Raw genomic sequence first — 21,651 nt, forward strand, 5'->3', positions numbered from 1 at the left:
TTTCATATAACTTACCTGCATACATATTCTCTTGCTCTGGTCAATGACAGCCCTGAGAAGATTCTTCTGATCATTGCCTCGTTTTATCAGTTCATTCTTCATCATGTGGTAGATGTACAGCAAGTAATGTGTGTCTTCTCGTGCATAGTGAAGCATCTCTTCTGGAATAGGCCTTAAGGAGGAAAAGCAGTGGGAAATAGAGGGGGTGATGTGGTCTAGTGGATAAGAGTCTCATCTTTCAATCTGAAGGACGTGGGATCGATTCCAAGCCATGGCATGTTTTCCTTCGGCAAGAAATTTATCGACATTATGCTGCACGCAACCCAAGGGGGTGTTTCATAAAGATAAGTATGACTTAAGTCGCACTTAAATGCTGACGAGTACATGATATGCAATGCGCAATCTTATTGATAGATACGCAGTAGTACGTGTCCTCATGGCACGATCTGACCAATGTGGTCAAGCCTTTCATACCGTACGCAACTCAGCATTTAAGTGCGACTCTAAGTCATACTTAAATCTTTGTGAAACACCCCCCCAGGTGAAGTAAATGGGTACTGACAGGTAGTAAATCCTCAAAAAGCTGTATGCACCGGAATCGGTAGACTAGCCTAGCCAGGGTAATACATGTAAAATAGAAAAACAGAATATTATCATCATAATCACATTTTAATAATTATTTTCACACATGTACAAATCTAGGATCCAACAATATTGTGCTTCTTAATTGTTTGTATACTTGTATCTGACATATCATTGTACCGCTGCTATGAGCTGAAGCTAGGATACAAGAGGAAGAAGTCAGACATGTTTTAATCTCTGCATCACTATACCACCATCACACAATGTAGCAATGTGAAACAGCCGGCTTAATTGGATGCAATACAACAACGTAACACAGTTTTGAAGACCCACAACCCTCTGTTTGAAAAATAGAGTCAAACCACTACACCCAGATGCATTCACTGATTAGTGTTCATACTATTCATAAAGATTCATATCATACAAGGTCAAATGTAGTCTTCGATCAGAATCAACATGAAATATTTACATGATTATTATTATTACTTTTGGCAAATACAAAAATGCATTTCAGTATAAACAATACAAAATAAGAAATATCAACCATCAAATATCAATATCAATGATCTTACCTTATTCTCCAGTCTGCTAATTGGTACTGTTTATCGGCCTCGACCTGGCAGTACCTTGAGAGTAGACTAGCCAGACTGTGGTGAGGGAAGCCTAGTGATCTCGAAGCCTGATGAGTGTCAAACATGTTGACGATGTACAGACCTAGATCTCTCTGTAACCAGTCAATGTCCATGTTAGCCCCATGGAAGACCTAAGATTTTGGAGTCAAGAATAGAACATGAACATGGATTGTTATTTCAAGATACATGAGAGAGTTAGACAGTGGTTTGGAAGTGTGGTAATAGAGACTGCAACTGGCCATACCACATAACCATAAAGCCAAACCAACGAGTGTTGACATATGACATTCACAACATCTCAGAAAAGCAGAAGATTAATACAAGTTCTTGCAAAGGTCTTGACATTGGAACTAGCAAATGACTTTAGACCAATACTAGCCTTGACAAATATTGAATCAGTAAATGCATTATTCGCATTTGAAAATCACTATTCTCTACTACCGCCACTGCTGACACCACCAACACCACTACTACTACTAGCATTAATATTGTATATTTCTTGTAATATGACATCTCCATGCACTTCCAAAGGCCTTGATATTATTACCCCGGCTTTAGCCTGGCTGCCGTTTACAGCATGCAAGCATGTCAAGGAATTAATTCCTGCCATTTCCTTATTTTCCCTAGAACTGCTGAAATCATATTACTTACCTTGACAATCTTTGGATCAGTAAAGGCATCATTCAGCATCTGGAGATCACTCCGCAGCTCTAGAGTGTCCACTACATAGTCTTGATCAGCTGTAGATATTTGCATCAGACACGTGAAGCCGAGATAAGACCTGTAAGAATGATGCTACAGAGAAGAGACAATGTAATGAAAGTAAATAATAAACGATGTGGACCAGTTCCTCAATGAAAACAATCGATACTGTCACTGGGATTTGAACCCTGCCTCCGATATGCAAAAAGAATTCATGCTTGAATTACTTGGGGCAGAAGTTATAATCAGGAATTTCTTTACCAACATGTATCTGACATAGGACTTATGACCTTGATATTCTCAAAACTACTAGGATCATCTTCGCTCTTACATACACGAGACCAGCATCAAGTTGAACGCTTGAACCGTCTTCATTTACTGGGAAAATGTCAACGGTATGGACATGTACAAAGGGTGACATAACATACTGCTGTTTCATTTCCCTCACACTCGAAACAAAATTGAGGTGTTAATTAATGTGCCATTTAGTGATATTCTCCTTGTCATACTTCAGATAAAGCATACTAATTACGTATTCATGTATTTTACATATTTGTCAACATACAAAGCACAAATAACAAACAAAATAACTTCATATTATCACAAAACACATACATTCCAATATTGTACAATTCTTGGTATAACTCTTGCTCATCATCACGTATTCAAATAAGGGGGTTGTTCTGAAGTGAAGTTGAGTGAGGTGTATCTGACATATCATTGCATCTCTGCTATTGAGTTGAAGCTAGGATACAAGAGGAAGAAGTCAGACATGTTTTAATCTCTGCATCACTATACCACCATCACACAATGTAACAATGTGAAATAGCCGGCTTAATTGGATGCAATAACAAAAAAAGGCGCAAAGGCAATATATCAAAACCCTCCTTGATAACAAATTTTTGAAGGCATGTGACCAAATAAGCAACAGATATAAATGCTGAAAGTGTCTACATCAAGTAGTTTAGCTCGAAGATTGAGTACCCTGTTGACTACTGATACTGAAATCTGTCATTCCCAGAGGACCACTCACCAATTTTGGCAGTAAGTCTACTTCAAATTTTATTTTTCTTTTAGGGGGACTTTAAACATCCATGTTACATTTTTACTACTGCCGTGAGGGAATAGGTACTTTTGAGAAAATCACAAATTCCTAATAATTAAACACAGAGCCAATGGAAAAGATGTGTCTCACACTTGTCAAAATTAACTTACCCGATTGCCAATTTGAACTTTCCAGTCTTAGTGATCACATTAATTAATTTTACTGTTCCACATTTCTATTATTTTTTCACCTCACATACACACCATTTTATTGGCAAGGATGGATTAGCCTTTAACAAATGATTAATAAAATCATCACCTACTATTTTATCGGTCAACAGTTTCAAACCGATACTTACCTCTAAATCAACAGCGATCTCTTTGGAATTTTTAAGACTCTGACTCAGCTCCTTTAGCTTCTTGACACTGTCTACTAGAGTGAAGGGCGTGGCCTCCATGGGGGCATAACTTGGGTTGTCTACCAGTTCCAGCTGAGATGGGTGGGGTTCAAAGTGATCCAGCTCATACTGGTAGGGATGGGGGTACCTGAAGGGGTGAAAGGAGAATAATAGACAGGCATTCTTCGCATACAGTACATTATATAAAATATAAAATTTGAGCGAAGTGACATACATTGTATAAATGACAAAACTGTTATGATTTTAGCGTTTGAACAACATTTAAACGTTTTGATTCAGTCTTACTAACAAGTTTATGTAGACAAATGCAATACAGTAATAGATGGTCATTCATTAACATGTTTTCCTGGAAGGCATTAAAATCAAAGAATGATACATATCATGAAAGCGAGCAAAGTTTTTGGTGAAATACATGTTAATATTCCAGTATTAGTTATTGGCACTTTGACACTCATCCAAACTTTCTCATTCTTTCTTTTCTTGTGCGCCTCGGAATAGAATATTTCTAGATAGATGGCGCTATATAAATGCCTATTATTATTATATTGGTATGCGCAATCAAAGAAATGTTCTTTTTGACTCAGTATCTCTTACAAAGCTCTAATTTATTCAATTAAATTTAATTTATTTCCACTTTAAAAAGCAACAATATATACAAATCAATACAATGTTCAATACACATAAGTATAGTGGGGGATCATAAAAAGTACAAATGATGGCTTAATAAAAATGACCCCTAACAGTACCCCTTATTGAAAAGCATCCTACTGCCAAGGTAATAAATAATAACGTTACTATGTTCATCATCAGGGCCGGCCGAGAGAACAGTATTTGGAACTGAAGTGGCTACCTTGGGTAAATATGATATTGTTGTTGTTGTTGAGCGTTGTGGCCCAGTGGATTAGTCTTAGGACTTTGAATCAGAGGGTCGTGGGTTCGAATCCCAGCCATGGCGTAATTTCCTTCAGCAAGAAACTGATTCACAATGTGCTGCACTCAACCCAGGTGAGGTAAATGGGTACCGATAGGAAGTAATTCCTTAAAAAGCTGTGTGCGCTATGAACGCCTAGCTTAGCCGGGTAATATAGGAGCGCCTTGAGCACCTAACAAGGTGGATATGTGCGCAATATAAATATCCTATATTATTATTGCAATTATTATCATCATTATCTTAATCGTTATTCCAATCAAGGCTGTCCAATATCAACACTTGATTCTTTTAAGACAAAACTTACTCGTCAGTCTGGGTTTCACTGTCCCGTTTGGGAGGAGTCGATGAATCGGTTTCTGTCAAAGATGACTTCTTCAAAGTATCAAACACTGAACAAAATGAAAAGAAACAAAGATTGAATGTCCAATCAATTCAGCATATTTTCAAGTAGGTTATACATAACTTTTAAAAAGATCATGATCTTTGAAATAAATAATAACAAAGTAAATTTATGAAGTGCTCATAGCCATTCTATAGAATGCTCAAGGTGGTAACTTTTGTCATTTTTCAATAATTTGATGCTTCGTTATTTTTTTTATGAACGTAAAGAAACTTGTTTACAAAATTATACGAAACAGGCCATTTTGTGGCAATTCAGCTAGAACTGTGCAACTGATAAAAATTTGCCATTTCTTGGGAAGGGACGTGATTACATTGGAACAAATAAAAAACTTTGACTACACTGTACTGTACAGTGAATGCAACTAAGTGCCACATAAAAGTAGATGTTATATAACATGTCATGTGACTGACCCTTGATTGTGCGCATGGCATGATGGGATAGCCGTGACACAAGAGGGGGACAGTAGAGGGAGGTTTACTATCTGCATTGTGATTAAAAGCATCAACACAACACATCATGTATGATGACAGCATGGAAACATGCATCATAAGTACAGTACATGTAGTTCATTACGTAATTTCCTCAATAAAATACACTCTTCAAAGATATTGAAAAATGAACATGAGAAGTTCAAATGCATTAAGGATGGTTCAAGACCATGGAACCAAAACTACTGTTGCGAATTTGAAGCTTACATTTGGGACTATCGAAGAAATTAGGTCTCTTTCACAGAAGTAATATTAGACTAAGAAGGATAATACCAAGAGGGATTGGACCAAGGAGAATTAGACCAAGTGGGACTAGACCAAGTGAAATTGGACCAAGAGGTAGACCGATGGGAATAAGTCCAAGTGGGATTGGACCCAGAGGGATTAGACTAAGGGGAATTAGACCAGGTGTGATTAGACCAATGGGGATTGGACCAAGTGTGATTAGACCAAGTGGGATTGGAACCAGAGGGATTAGACTAAAGGGAATTAGACCAGGTGTGATTAGACCAATGGGGATTGGACCAAGAGGGATTAGACCAAGTGGGATTGGACCACGACGGATTAGACCAAGTGTGATTAGACCAAGAGGGATTGGACCAGGTGTGATTAGACCAAGTGGGATTGGACCAAGATTGATTAGGCCAAGTGGGATTAGACCAAGTGGGATTGGAACCAGAGGGATTAGACTAAGGGGAATTAGACCAAGTGGGATTAGACTAAAAGGAATTAGACCCAGAGGGATACACATACTGATATTAGATCAAGTGAGATTAGATTAAGTGGAATTAAACCATGAAGCCAATCACCCTCCCTTATTACCTTCTTGAAGTGGTTTGATTGCATTGGGCTTGCTTTTGATGATAGGGACAAATTGTCTGTTGGAGTTATCAACCTTGTCTTTAAACTTGAGCTGAGGTCTGGCAATGTTCCTTGCATGCATCAAACGGAAGTTCCTAGACTTCTGGTCCTTGGCTTCTGATTTCTGTATGGAGAGAATGGGTAAAGTCAAGATGGTGACTGGTCTTAAAGCCAGGTTTCTTCAGGAAATTAAAACCAGTTGGATGCCATTCAAACACAGTGTGAATGAGATTTACGACTAGCAGACGATACGTAATGCCACTGGATATCAAGTCATTAACTTACGTTCCCAGGTCTCTAAGTTTCTCAAGAGAAAAAAATCCAACAAGCATAACACTGAAAATTTCATCTGAATCGGGTGTAAAATAAGAAAGTCATGACATTTCAAAGTGCTTAATTTTAAGAAACAGTTACATGCATATCCTATTTGGTATGCAAATGAAGGGACTGATGACAATTTTGATGAATTTTCAATGTTATTCTTGTTTGATTTTTCTCTATTGATTCAACTCAGCATTTTTCTGGGGTGGATTTGACCTTTTCAGGGCACATTTCTATAATATAGCACCAATGGGATAGCTTATAAACTGACACAGCAAATCTCGACGGCCATTGACAGGGCATCAAGGACAACAGGGTGACCTTAGCTATCGCCATGGACGACCGCGGGTTAATTTAAGCCCTATGGTGCTCGCGACTATATCTTTAAAGGTCAAATCCGCCCCAACAAAAAGTTGTTTCAAAAAAAGAGAAAAATTTAACAAGCATAACACTGAAAACTTCAACGAAATCAGGTGTAAATATGAAAGTTATGACATCTTAAAATTTCGCTCAATTTCACAAAACAGTTATACACACATCCTATTTGGTATGCAAATGAGGGGACTGATGACGATTTTGATGAATTTTCATGTTTTCTTGTTTGAATTTTCTCTATTGATTCAACTCAACATTTTTCTGGGGTGGCACATTTCCATAATAGAGCACATATGGGATAATTTTTACATCTCGATGGCCATGGACAGGTCATCAGGAACAACAGGTTGACCAAAGCCATTGCCGTAGACGACCATGGGTTAATGAAAGTCCTGTGGTGCTAGTGACTATATCGTTAAAGATTGACCCAATGAATGTGAAGAGGGAAAATCCTAGTTTCCCATTCCAATATAATCAAAGAACCTTTGGATCAATCTCCATCCCTTAATTCAGCTAAAGCTTCTGGTCAGTGTTGCTAACATTCGACCAATCATTCTTTTGTTTGAACTAAGTCCTTGTCATACTTTGTTTTGTTTTAATACTGCTCATTCTAAATCCAGATCTATATAACAAGGACAATCTGACATTGTATCTGACATATCATTGCATCTCTGCTATGAGTTGAAGCTAGGATACAAGAGGAAGAAGTCAGACATGTTTTAATCTCTGCATCACTATACCACCATCACACAATGTAGCAATGTGAAACAGCCGGCTTAATTGGATGCAATGGGGATGATTTTTTTTTAATTCTAAACTCTGCATAGACACAGACATTCTTCCCACAAAGGAATTTATCTACACTGTACAAATTATAACCATGTCACTCAAGTGAAATGTAATATTTAGTGGACAATTTTATTGGGCAGTTCCATAAATTATGTACGTCCGACCCCCTATATGTGGGCCCTTCATGAAATTTTCTGTCTCTGATTTTTGTTCTTTTGACAGTCTGCAATGCTCTCAAACGACCATGACTTGGTCAGTTTCTAAAGTGAAGTTCAACTTGAGAAAAATGGGGGTCAGACGTACAAAAAGGTTTATTTTATAGAATTGCCCTCTTATGAAAGGCCATAATCCGTGCATTTGTAGGGAAAACTGCTACTAGTTCAGAGCTGCCAACCTGAACAAGAACATTTCAGTATTTTTAAAGCTGAAAATCAGTATTTTGGCGAGGAAATCAGTATTTTCAAAAAAATACCATAGGACAACACATAAAACTGAAACTTGAGAAATCAGTATTTTGCATGAAACTATCAGTATTCTTCTCATTTTTCAGTACTAAATACTGAAAATCCGTACTACTTGGCAGCTCTGCTAGGTGGATCTTTCATAAAGCTGTTTATTTATAAATGACTTTACTCATGACTGGTGACCAAGCCTTGAAATAAGTGGGCGCTGAGCGCAAATTCGCGCTCATAACGCCATCAATTGCGCCCATGAAGCCCCCAAATCATCAAAATTTTGACGACCGGGCGCAAATATTTTCCAGGTAATTGCGCCCGCCGTGAGTGAGCAATGAAGCCATATCATACATGTAATTTAAATATCTGTAAAGCCAAAATCAAATAACTTTCAATTTACGATAAACACAGTTTAAAATTGCCAAGTGCGTCTTTTTTTCTGTACCATAAAAAGTGAGCTACGTCCGTCTTTTTTTTTCCCTGTAATACATGTAAGCGCGTTCTTCCGGTAGCGGTTTTTCCATACTTCACCATGTGCAATTTCTAATGCACACATTTCCAGTCGGGATATCACAATTCTGTGATATAGTAATTCGAATTGCACAGGAGATAAATCCCTGTTCACAGCACATACGATGTGCAAGTCTTTTATCCTCACAGTCGCCGACCTTGCTTGTCAAAACGGAGCCTTAATAATCCAAAATAACTTAGCTTATAGTTGTGAATTGTAGCTTTTTAATTTCTTTCCTGGAGAGGGGTAAATATCAGACAATAAATAATCTAACAAGGCTCCATCTAAAAACAAAATAGGAGGACGCCGCGTGCACTTGAGTGTGGTGTTAGCAAGCCAGTTTTGAGCTCATGTCTGCCAGAGCTCTGGGTGAGAATTCTATCAGTAATGGCCTAAGTGATGGTGATTTTCCGTTTGAGATAGAGTTTAGATTTCATGTTAATTTTTGAAAACTGTCAAAAAACTTTATGATTTCTTCATTGTGATGAATATTTTAGTTATTAATGAATACATTTTCACCGAATTCAGACTCTCCCAGAATGAAAGGCATTTTCTGTGGAGATCTGCGTTTTCAAATAACTTGTGAAAAACTTAAGGTACGTGAACCTACAATACATGTACATAGCCTGTGGCTATGTGCTGGAATTTGAATAGACTGAGTTATTTATTGATTTCGTTTCTTAATTTCTTTAACATAATTTATATGCAATCCAAGTGCACCTCACAGCCACAATCACACACAAACAGTGAAACACTCACCCACTCCCATGATTCAAACCATAAAAAACCTTAAATTTTTTTTTTCTAAATTTATTATTTGATCTGAATACTCTTTCTCCATCTCTCTCTCTCTTTTTAAATTTTTATTTTATTCATTTATTTAGATTTTTTTTTTTTTTGGGGGGGGTTCATTGATCATGATTCATTAAAGACGAAAAATAAATAAGCCCATGTGTGTGTGGTTGTAAAGGGGATGTGGAGTGAGGGTGTCAAAACACTTAAACATTTAAATCTGATTTCTTAAATGTTTGAATAAGCCTAATACTTAGCATATGCTATTCATTTACTAATTAAAAAATTGCAGGAGCTGCGCTTATACTATAAACAAATTTGCGGTGTGGTTCACCGTTATATATATATTTTTTTTAAATTGCCCCTGGTTCCAGAAAATTGCCCCCGGTTCCTGTAAAAAGCCCGTGAGCCGGGGGCAATTTAAAAAAAAATTGCCCCGGCTCACAGGTACTTATTTCAAGGCTTGCTGGTGACCTTTTGTGCTGATATATCCCTGTGTAGCTGACTTAGCACCTAAGAACATTGTCCAGTCATGACTGGTGACCCTTTCTTGTGTTAAATGATAATCGTTGTGTAATTGACTAAGCACCTGAGAGCATGTTCCAGTCATGACTGGTGATCCTTTCTCGTGCTAAATGATATATTCCTATGTTGCATACTTAGCACCTGAGAACATGTAAAACTCGTGCATAAAGTTATGCACAATTTAATGAAACATCCCCCCCCCCCGTTGTTTCATATGATCAATTTTGCATGTCTAGTGTCATAAAAAGATATTGTGATGAATTTAAACCCCATACATTGTGGACCATTCTGAAAAAACAAATAATAAAAAAGACATTTCTACATGTATCAAAGGGATAAAACTTCAATAAACCCAATAAGAGATTAAGTGTATTGCGCCAGAGATTTTGGAAAGTATAAGAGGGATCGATCCTTGCTTCGAAACTGATTATTTTCCTACCTTTTTATTCCAGCTGGTGACAATGAGTTGCGGCTTAGACACGCCAGGTGAGAAAGTCTGGGCCGGCTTGCTGATGCCTTCTGCTTCATCCAACAACGCACCCTGCGATTATTAAATAGAATGAATATCATGGTATGAAGCTGATGGAGAGGGAGAGGACGTGGAACTTGATGAACACTCTGGAAGAAGCTGTGGACCATTTAGCTCTGGCAAATAGGATTATGTTACAGTTGTTATGGGTATGTACCAAGGACGGATGATGGGCACGTTTTAAGCAGGGCTTTTGTGTCTGAGATGGATGTTTCGAGGAAGGGGAAGGCCACAAATGGAAGAGGAGAGGAGGAAGGGTGGATTGAGGATGTACTGGAAAATGCAAAGTGAAGGGAGGGCCAAGGGTGATTGCTGCCCCCCCCCCCCCTCCCTCCCGTTCAATTGGAACAAAACCAAGTAGGTGTTTCATAAAGCTGTTCATAAGTTAAGAGCGATTAAAAGAACGACTGGTGATCCTTTCTTGTGTACATGTAAATGGTACACACCAAAATGTTCAATGGCGGTAGTTTAGCACTTAAGAAACATTCACCAGTCATTCTTAAAGTCTCTCTTTACTTTAATAACGAACGGCTTTATGAAAAAGCCCCCCCATAAGTTTGCTGTTGCACTACCACTACTTAAATACTGTTAGAATAATTCAAGATTCTTTGAACAACCAGGATTTGGAAATTAGAGTCACCATCTATTACTTGCAAGGCAGCAACCGCAACAAGCAGTACATGAAGGGTTACAAATCTGCTGGTTGCATACAATTTTCAGATCCTGAGTATGCAAAATTAAAAACTATGTAGGAAGGACAAAATCATTTACTATGAAAAAAAAAGACGATAAATTAGTAATTGTGACTGACCCTTGATTGTGCACATGGCATGATGGGATAGCCGTGACACAAGAGGGGGACAGTAGAGGGAGGTTTACTATTTGCATCGTGATTAATGGCATCAACACAAAACATTATGTGCGATGACAGCATGGAAAGATGCAACTCACCAATTATCTCTTAATTCCGTTATAAATTGAAACAATATTTGAGGTACAGGATATTAGTTCATGAGGTATTGCAGTAGTTAAAAACATAGACAACACCTTCATGAAGAATAACATCAGCTAATGCCATTCATGAAAACATGCTTCACGTAAGTTGAGTCTAGAAGTAATACCGCATTCTCAAGGAATACTGGTAAATGCTTTTAAAATGTTTATGGTATGTAATTAAGCCATTCTGGAAAGCTAAGCTTGTGAAAGACTTGCAGTAGTTTTTTTTTTGAGGGATTAAAAAGGGGTTTTGGGAGGTAAAACAGTATTATCAAATTTGTTCTTAAATGAAATCCATACAATGCAATTTCAAAAGAAGGGGTAATTTTCAGAAAACCTGTAGTATTTACATTAAAACAGTATTGCAGTACATAAGGGAACAGTTGGCATCTATACTGTATTGCTTTGTGACAGGAATCTTGTCAGTTATATTACCATTCATGAAGCACATGATAGGGACAGAGTCTTCTTTTATTACTTGTCCTGACAATAATTAAGAATACCAATTTATCATGCTTTCTTATTTTTCTCGGGTCACTATACAAGTCCTGTCCAGTAAAGGCTACGAGATCTGGTTTTAGGGTTAAAAGCCTTCAGATCTTTGGCAGTGCACGGCTCTTGTAGGAGGGACATTCCAAAAGGTGTTGATTTATTATGCCTTCACAGATGATCTTGTCGTGTTGTTGCAGGAACACCCGTTGCACCATACTTTCGCGCATTGCATGTGTGCAGAAATGCTCTTGGTTGCACGAACAAGGGCAGTGCGTCAGGGTGTTTCTTCACCAATAAGGTGCACGAAAGTTTCGTGCGAAGGGCGATCCTGATCCGTCACGACAAACTATAAGAATTATTACGTTTATCAATCGGCTTACCGCACTTTCAAGAAGTGTATCATTGGTCTCAATAAGAGAGTCTACTCGATCCTCAAGCTCTAAGATTCTGCTGAGACCAACTTGACTTCCACCAGCTCCTTGCTGTCCTGCTAACCTCTGGATACTAAACATAAAATACAAAACAGGGAAAAAAAATACACAGGGGCCTGGGGTGATTTAGCCCCTAAAATGCTCACAAGAGCAATTTTGAAGCTTATCCAATATTGCAGATTTAGGCAGTAATTTGTGAACGTGGTCGTGTGGTCGAGTGGTTAGAGCATTGGACTCATAATCGCAAGGTTGTGAGTTCGAATCCCAACCCTGCCATTGTCTCCACTTTGATAAAAGGCCCAACACTGATATCTGTCGTCTCTGACGTCAGCCACTATGACTGATTAACCTAGACATAAAATGTTTCCTAGGTAATTGATTATTTACCAGCAAAATGCTGTCTTGCAAAGTTCCTACGGGAGTTACCATAAACAGAAACAGAGAAGTAGCACCTGAAAATATAAATAACATTTTTTGCATACCGGTAATACAAAATATACAAAATAACAATAACATTAGTAATCATTCATTTCAGTCATCATTTTCCAACCTACATGTACATATTGTGTTGCAACTTGCGAAGCAACACTTGCATTACAGACTAACCTTTCCAGGAGTTTGTCTCCATGCGAATTGCAGAACTGCCTGAATCCTTCATAACTGGAGTAGAAGTCGTAGTCATCACCGGCAGAAGGTAGTTCATTCGCAGTTCTGGTGGCTACCTTTAGCTTGCCAAGGGCTTTCTGTGAATTCACGAAAAAGAGAAGCAGCACAATATCAACAAGTTGATCAATTCCTTAAAAAACAAGTGGAATGCCTCTGGTAATGTTGTAACCGATTTTTATCCCAATTCCTGATCCGATCCGATTTTCCCCTTCTTTCTACATTTTTCCGAACTCCGATTTTTGACAAGTGGGGAAAAAATCGGATCAGAAAAACCAAAACATAACAAGACAAAAAAAAAACACGTAGCGACATGTTTGCCATCAAAATGCGCTGGTAATTTGTTTTGATCTCAGAAAAAAGCGGTGGAAGGAAAAGAAGAAAATTATGATTTGGTTTGATCTCCGACATAATCGGGGAAGAACAAAAAGATGATGATAATTGGTGATAATTTGTTTTAATCTCCGACACAAATGAAGAAGAAAAACAACAAGAAGACGACGATATGTTTTGATCTTAAGCAGAGGCAAATAAGATTTAGTTGAACACGCTGACATGCGTGGTAATATTTACGACTATCTGACTATGCATCCTCTAATAGTTTAGGATTACCTCCGCAATCACAACGATGTTGTAGAGAAGGTGAATATCATCGTAAACAACTTTGGATAATAATGCGTCTTTTTCGGGAGGTCATGCGACCTTTAAGAGATCACAATTACCTCCGTCTTCACTACGATGTTGTAGAGAACGTGAATACGATCGTAAACAACTCTGTATAATAATGTGTCTTTTTCTAGAGGTCATGCGACCTTTAAGAGTTTACGATCACCTCCGCCATCACAACGATGTTGTAGAGAAGGTGAATATGATCGTAAACAACTCTGGATAATAATGTGTCTTTTTCGGGAGGTCATGCGACCTTTAAGAGTTTACGATTACCTCCGTCTTCACTACGATGTTGTAGAGAAGGTGAATATCATCGTAAACAACTTTGGATAATAGCGCGTCTTTTTCTAGAGGTCATGCGACCTTTAAGAATTCACGATTACCTCCGCCATCACTACGATGTTGTAGAGAAGGTGAATATCATCGTAAACAACTTTGGATAATAATGCGTCTTTTTCTAGAGGTCATGCGACCTTTAAGAGTTTACGATCACTTCCGCAATCACAACGATGTTGTAGAGAAGGTGAATATGATCGTAAACAACTCTGGATAATAATGCGTCTTTTTCGGGAGGTCATGCGACCTTTAAGAGTTTACGATCACCTCCGCCATCACTACGATGTTGTAGAGAAGGTGAATATGATCGTAAACAACTCTGGATAATAATGCGTCTTTTTCTAGAGGTCATGCGACCTTTAAGAGATTACTATCACTTCCGCCATCACAACGATGTTGTAGAGAAGGTGAATATGATCGTAAACAACTCTGGATAATAATGCGTCTTTTTCTACAGGTCATGCGACCTTTAAGAGATTACGATCACTTCCGCAATCACAACGATGTTGTAGAGAAGGTGAATATGATCGTAAACAACTCTGGATAATAATGCGTCTTTTTCGGGAGGTCATGCGACCTTTAAGAGTTTACGATTACCTCCGCCATCACTACGATGTTGTAGAGAAGGTGAATATCATCGGAAACAACTTTGGATAGTAGTGCGTCCTTTTCGGTAAGTAATGCGACCTCTAAAAGTTCACGACGGACTCCGCCATCACCACGATGTTGTAGAGAAGAGGCCTATCGTTGATCGACGGTAGTGTCGCGTGCTGGAACGTCATTATCTTCTTTTCCTTCCTCCGATTATTTCGGAGATCAAAACAGATTCTGCCATCAGTGTAGCTTGTAGCATTTGTCCATGCGCCGGCCACATACAAATTTTAATGTATTTTTCTGTTTTTGAATATCTTCCGATCCATCCGATATCTGAACCGATTTCGATTTTAGGAGCAAAACTTCCGAACCGAACTCCGATCTCTTAATTGCTCTAACTTACAACATTAGCCTCTGGCGGTTTCACCTGCATCACGCGATTCAATATAGTAGCAGTGCTGACTTTGAAAACTACTATAACTCGCAAAAGATGTTCAGTGATACTTGGTCACTCTTATTTCCACGTTTTATGAACTAGACCAATACACTTACAGAGACATGATGGTAATTCAACAAATACCTCCCAACGTGGCCAAAGTTCATTGACCTCATATGATCTTTGACCTTGATCATGTGACCTGAAACTCGCACATGATGTTCAGAGATACTTGATTACTATTATGTCCAAGTTTCATGAATCAGATTCATAAACTTTCAAAGTTATGATGGTAATTCAACAGATACCCCCAATTCGGCCAAAGTTCATTGACCTTTGACCTTGGTCATGTGACCCAAAATGCGCACAGGATGTTCAGTGATACTTGATTACTCTTATGTCCAAGTTTTATGAACTAGACCTACCCTCTTTTAAGTTTATTTTTTCTTCAAACTGTCTTGGTGCAAGCGCATCATCCGCGTTGCGATACACGATGGGTATTTGTTGCGTATCATCTAAGTTACGCAAGATAAAATTATAAATTTTATCTGAAAGATAAAATGTCATCTCAGAATACCAATTTCATTTTAAGAGATAAAATAAAATATTTTAAAGATAAAATGACCTCAGAATACCGCCCCTAGTCTACAAATGTACATGTAGACCCACATAGATCTGCAGTGTGTGTATCACAGCTTGATTCAAGGAGTCTGTATGTCCACAGCAGACTAGGTATACTGGGTGATTTCAAGTTCAGTGTTGACCTTTTGGTGTTGGTGTTGGGTCAATTTTTACACGATTATAACACCAAACATAAAATGAGGAGGGTCCCGAACTGTCACTCACTAGTTGTTGAGATGTTAATAATGTGATCTGGATCAGTTTTACAAGCTCTGAATAAGTTTTGGAGCTAGGGGAAGCAACCAAAATTTCAACACTAACACCAACACCAATGCCTACACCGAACTTGAAATCACCCAATGTGGCTGCAGATTCTGAAATGGCTCGCTTCGCCCTTTCAGGCAGCACGCTTTGCATGAATTTGAATAAACCTAATTTTATACAATAAAATACATAGAACGTACAACTGGGGATGTGACGTAATCGGCCAACCATATGAACATTCATGACAGATGTTTCCACAAAATCACTTGTTCATTGCAACCATCCAGTCAGAGCTGCCAACCAGAAAAAGAACATTTCAGTATTTTTAAAGTTGAAAATCAGCATTTTGGTGAGGAAATCAGTATTTTCAAAAAATACCATAGGACAACACATGAAGCTGAAACTTTAGAAATCAGTATTTTACATTAAAATATCAGTATCTTTCTCACTTTTCAGTACTAAATACTGAAAATCAGTAGGCCTACTACTTGGCAGCTCTGCATGCTGCCTGTGGGGAATCTACAGGTAGAACTATGGTATGCCAAAGCTGTACAGAGCACACACTTTGAAAAATCATTAAAATATCACTTTTGTGACCAAAATTACTCATTTCCATACAGTTGCAATTTCATTTTCATTAGTAACTTGGGAATCATTTTGGCTTCACTCACCAAATACAGAGACCAAATTTCTAGCGCGATCTGTACAGGGGACTCAATGGCCATATGTTTATGTACTTAAGATTGGATAAAACGGGGAAGTGAATTTGCGCGACAGCCGAGGTAAGTCACTGTTTTTGTTCCTTTCAACTTGATTTTTCTCCAGTTTTTGGCAATTAATGCCAAGAGGGAATATAAATTTGCATTTTGGATGCATTAATTTTCAAAATTTTTAGTCATTAAAGACCAAAATTGAAGAGTCCCGACGGGGGGTTTTGCATTGCAAGTCCCCTAATGGCTGCACGATAGCGAGCCGTCTGTATACGGGAAATAAAAAAAAGAAAATGTTAAAAAACTCCTCGAAACAGACGGCTGCCAGCTGTCTAGTCTAACTCATACTCTTTCTAAAAACATCAATAACAATGAACATTTCTATTTTCAATTTCAAATCATGATAGATCTAATGCTATATCTAACTTATCTCATGAGATAACTTCTCATTCTCATTTCTGGCATGTCTGGCCGGGCTTGATCGACAAACGCAAGCTCGAGTCTCGAGAAGAGAGCTGGCCTGAGCTGAGGACGGGAATGCCCAGTGGAATAACAATTGACACTAGAGCATTTCATTTTCACATTACTTTTTAGCTTTCAAAGCAGAAACTAAAACTACTAAACCTATTAGCCTACATGTAGACTGACTACGGCCATTTGTGTGGGCAGATGCAGAGGTAGACCAAAAGCTTCGGTCTCTGTTTTGTTGGTTGTTCAGCTGAACTTCGTTGGCTTCACTCACCAAATACAGAGACCGAAGTTCAATGGCCATATGTTTATGTACTTATAAAGTCTCGGATAAAACGGGGAAGTGAATTTGCGCGTCAGCCGATGTAAGTCACTGTTTTTGTCCCTTTTAACTTGATTTTTCTCAGTTTTTTGGCAATTAATGGCAAGAGGGAATATCAATTTGCATTTTGGTCGCGTTAATTTTCAAAATTTTCATTTATTAAAGACAAAAATTAAAGAGCCCCGACGGGGGGATTTTGCATTGCAAGTCACTATAGCTAGCCGTCTGTGTATGAGGAGAAATTTTTTTTAAATGTTATAAAACTCCTCGAAACAGACGGCTGCCAGCTGTCTAATGCAGAGGCTGCCAGAGCGGCATGTCGTCCCTGGCAGGCCAGCGTGCTACACTGCTAACTGACGGCGACAGCTACAGGCGCAGCGCAGCAGCCACGGAAGCATCATCAAGCCGTGTGAGCTGCAACGCCGCGAGGCCCTCATCCAGGCCCCCGAAGCTACCGCCATTTTGTTTAATCCATTAGAAGCTAAAATAAGCCCCCATTAATATTAATTTCGTACGATGCTCCCTCGTCAACTGTGGTTTTGTACGTGTATTAGACAATACGCACATCAGCGCAATGACAAAGGTCAACTTTAGTAATGATATGGACGCGCGTTAATGTATTCATCTATATACGCAATGACGAAAAAGGCGACTCGGCCAATCAGCTTCTCAATTTCAATTGATCAAATATCCGTGTCTACAAAATATCGATATCTCCGTGATCGAATATCCATTTCATTGATAACTGGGAAACCCGTCACACCAATGAACAATCATTACATGCCCAAGCTGCGCTGCGCTGCTGCGAGATCGAGATCTCTTGTTTCGCCAAAGATTTTGCACAACCAAAATACTAACAATTATTGCTAAAAATTTTCACATGCCTAAGCCTTTACATTGGCCACACTGAAATTGTCAGATTAGACTACATTGGCCTTGTAAATCTGAAACAACAAAATGAAAATGATGTAAATACTAATGAATCAAACCGTTCTCATTCACATTAACAGGTAAAAAAACCTGTTTGGGAAATTCCAATTGTTGTGATTACGTCATGATCAGCTGTTTGAGTCGACAGCTGATTGTTGCTATTGATTGGCACCGTCCCAGATTTACTTGTATACAGGGGAAAATAAAGGCAATCATGCCAATGAATTGTGTAATACGGGGATGCCAGTCTCGGGTTACATCTGAGAATCGGGCTTACTTGAGTCTCCATCGGTAAGTGAATAAATTACAGCCGTCCGCAACTGGATACGGTTCACTGGTTTTTCTCGCTGACCGTTCGGGGAGTTGCGGGACAAATTGATCATGGGTGGGTGCTGGGTGGGTGGCTGGCTCATTGGGCGTGGTCGAAAAAAATGAACTCTCATAGGGGGGGGGGGGGGAATGGAAAGTGAGAATGAGGTAGAGGGAAGACGAGATGAGGGGTAACAGTGAAAAGGGAAGTAGAAAAATAACTAAGAAGACAAAAAGACTGAAAACGAAGAGCGGGGAAATGAGAGAATATAAAATAATGGGGAGCATGAGGTGAAAGAATGGAAAGAGAAGAGAATTAGATATTTTGTATATAAAGATGAAAACTTGGAAGGGTAGGGGTAAGAGAAAAGAGGAACATTGAGATGGGGAGGAGAGAAATCAGAGAAGTGAGGGATAATTATTTTGGGGGGTGGATAAAGGAATAGAATGACCCCCCCCCAAATAAATAAATAAAAATACAAAAAATAAAATATGAAAGATCAGACTTTCGTTCGTCCCATGAGGGATGGGCTGCACATGCCCCCCCCCCAAAAAAAAGAATTGTTCAAGGTTCTATTTAATAAAAAGAAAAAATGGTGACCCTGATCGGAACCGCCCCCCTACCCCAAAAAATAACTTCCAATTACATGCATAAATCTTTCCCAGAAAAAATATCTGCGACCAAATATTACCAGGGTTGCTAGCCATAAAAAAATTCCTTTCTTTAAAAATATTTTTCAAGCATAAATTCTTATTTTTTCTTTATTCAAATTTTGAAGAAAAAATATACCATAAATCATTATTTTTACAAGTTTCTTTATCTAGAAGGTGAATTCTTATTTACTTGTGTCAACTTCCCCTTCATAATGTTCTAAATACGATAAAATCTACTACTGGGTAGTGCTATATTATTTGGTTTTCATGTAAATATTCACTTAATCTAAATAGTTATCATGGTTAATGAAGACACAAAAAGTCAGATGCACTTGTTGTATTCTACATGTAGTGTAGAGATACATCTTGATGTTTAATAGTACATTACTAGTTAAAGAACTATATTTTTCCAAAGCCTACCTACTAAGCCCAGCATCCGTGAACAATGGCTTAACATCATAGGACGCACAGATGACCCAGTAACACGATTATGTGTTTGCTCAAAGCACTTTAAGAAGGAAGATTACTCCGTTACAGAGAAAAGAAGATCCTTTCTACCTACAGCAGTACCTTCATTACATGTGCATGTAAGTATTTACTACATTCATTGCCCCACAGCCTCTCCCTCTCCCTGAAAAAAATTTTGTTTTGTAATATTAAAATTAGAATTTAAAAAAAAATGGGATGTCTATAAAAATAAGGATAGAAAAAATAGCCAATACGAAATAAAACAAAAGTGAACTACAAAGTATAAAGTCCTCTTCTCAGGATCCTGTTATTTTTATTAATAATTCCAAGGAGATTCAACACATCAAATTGTGATCGAACTAGATTCTAGTTCTAATCTAGATCTATATCTAGACTGAGCTTGTAAATTGGTATTTTTACAATCAAGAGATTACAAAAAGAAATAGTCTAAGGTGGTCTATTTCTATAGCGAAAGACCACCGCTATTTACAATCAAGAAATTACAAAAGCAATAAAGTGGTCTATTTCTATAGCGAAAGACCGCCGCTATTTAGAATTACTTACATAAGTTGTACAAAAGAAAAATAATCCGAGAAATCTAATTTCACCCTTTCCTTTGTCAAATTCAAACTTTACATTAATTCAGGTACCATCCACAAATGAAATTCAACTTCCCAACACACCTCCAGTTCCTCCTTGCATATCTGCAGTAGACCACACATATGCATACAGTCCTGGGTCAACAAAGAGAAAACTTGAATTTGCACTTCACATAGAGAAAGCAAAGAAACGGAAGGCGCAGATGGAAAGTGTTAATAAATCCATGAAGATTCGGTCGTTGAAAGTAAGTTAAAATTATAAGTTAAAATTAACACAGGTCCTTTAAAGGCGTACTCCAGGCTGAAAATTCATTGTTTGAACAGATCAATTTAGTAAAATCTGACAAACAAAACACTATAAGTCTAATCACTTTGGATAATAAGGCATAACAAACTTTCAAGTTAAATGTATGAAACAGTTCTATGCACGTTCTTATAGCATATATCCCAACTTATTCTCTTGAAAAATTTCATTGTAAAAATCTTCCAAGAATGAAAAAAAAAAAAATTGACTCATGATTTAGTATGCAACACTGCTGGAACATATTTTGTTACACTTTCCCCATTTCATCTTCCCTCCTACATGCATATTCATCAATCATAATTGTGTGCATGTAACTGGTGTTTCAAAATTGGCTAAACTCAAATTATTCAGTTAATTTTTCTTAGATTAAATGTATTTTTCAGCCAGGAGTTCCCCTTTGATACAAGTTACTTTTACAGAGCTGCCAAGAAGTACTGATTTTCAGTATTTAGTACTGAAAAATGAGGAGAATACTGTTAGTTTCATGTAAAATACTGATTTCTTAAGTTTCAGCTTTACATGTGGTTCTATGATATTCTTTGAAAATACTGATTTCCTTACTGAAATACTGATTTTCAGCTTTAAAAATACTGAAATGTTCTTTTTCTGGTTGGCAGCTCTGCTTTTAATCAGAGCATTCATTTTTATACTGTCTATGACACAAAGTCCCCACTTTTTATACCCCCTCCAATCATGATGGTCAACTACTTACTTTACATACTTGTAAAAATTAATGGAATTCACCTTTGCAAAACGGAATACAGGTTTTTGCTGTGTACATTTTCAGTGACAATATGGAATTTCCATTTTACATCAAGTTGAAACAGAATTGCAGATTTTCAGAAACGGAAAAGACAACTTTTTTGAAATGGAAAATCACTCTCTAATTACTTCCTCAGTTTTTAACCCTATCTAGGCCGGGGGGGGGGGCATGGTAATGGCATAGGGCGTGATATTAATTATCATCAGTGATATTCATTGTTTTGACATAACAAAGATATAAAATGCATTGTCAAGTACTTAAAA

At 37.9% G+C, this 21,651-nt stretch overlaps 1 protein-coding gene across 3 annotated transcripts in view; it reads right to left on the reverse strand.

The window, feature by feature from the left end:
• LOC121427632 (exosome component 10-like) overlaps nucleotides 1-21,651 on the reverse strand; it is a 73,949-nt gene that overhangs the window by 41,010 nt on the left and 11,288 nt on the right. The window contains exons 1-10 of one of the 3 annotated variants that reach the window (XM_041624138.1): nucleotides 17,220-17,238; nucleotides 12,885-13,021; nucleotides 12,228-12,351; nucleotides 10,270-10,371; nucleotides 6,024-6,186; nucleotides 4,615-4,699; nucleotides 3,320-3,506; nucleotides 1,866-2,009; nucleotides 1,155-1,345; nucleotides 16-172 (exon numbers count right to left, since the gene is read on the reverse strand). In XM_041624138.1, the coding sequence (XP_041480072.1) occupies nucleotides 16-172; nucleotides 1,155-1,345; nucleotides 1,866-2,009; nucleotides 3,320-3,506; nucleotides 4,615-4,699; nucleotides 6,024-6,186; nucleotides 10,270-10,371; nucleotides 12,228-12,351; nucleotides 12,885-13,021; nucleotides 17,220-17,228 (1,299 nt within the window). In that variant the 5' untranslated portion in view covers nucleotides 17,229-17,238. Of the gene's footprint in view, nucleotides 1-15; nucleotides 173-1,154; nucleotides 1,346-1,865; nucleotides 2,010-3,319; nucleotides 3,507-4,614; nucleotides 4,700-6,023; nucleotides 6,187-10,269; nucleotides 10,372-12,227; nucleotides 12,352-12,884; nucleotides 13,022-16,061; nucleotides 16,116-17,219; nucleotides 17,239-21,651 lie in introns of those variants that run through there. The other 2 variants (XM_041624137.1, XM_041624134.1) reach the window with 2 other exon arrangements.

The sequence above is a fragment of the Lytechinus variegatus genome, chromosome 14, assembly GCF_018143015.1.
Source record: "Lytechinus variegatus isolate NC3 chromosome 14, Lvar_3.0, whole genome shotgun sequence".
In the NCBI taxonomy this organism is placed as follows: Eukaryota; Metazoa; Echinodermata; class Echinoidea; order Temnopleuroida; family Toxopneustidae; genus Lytechinus; species Lytechinus variegatus.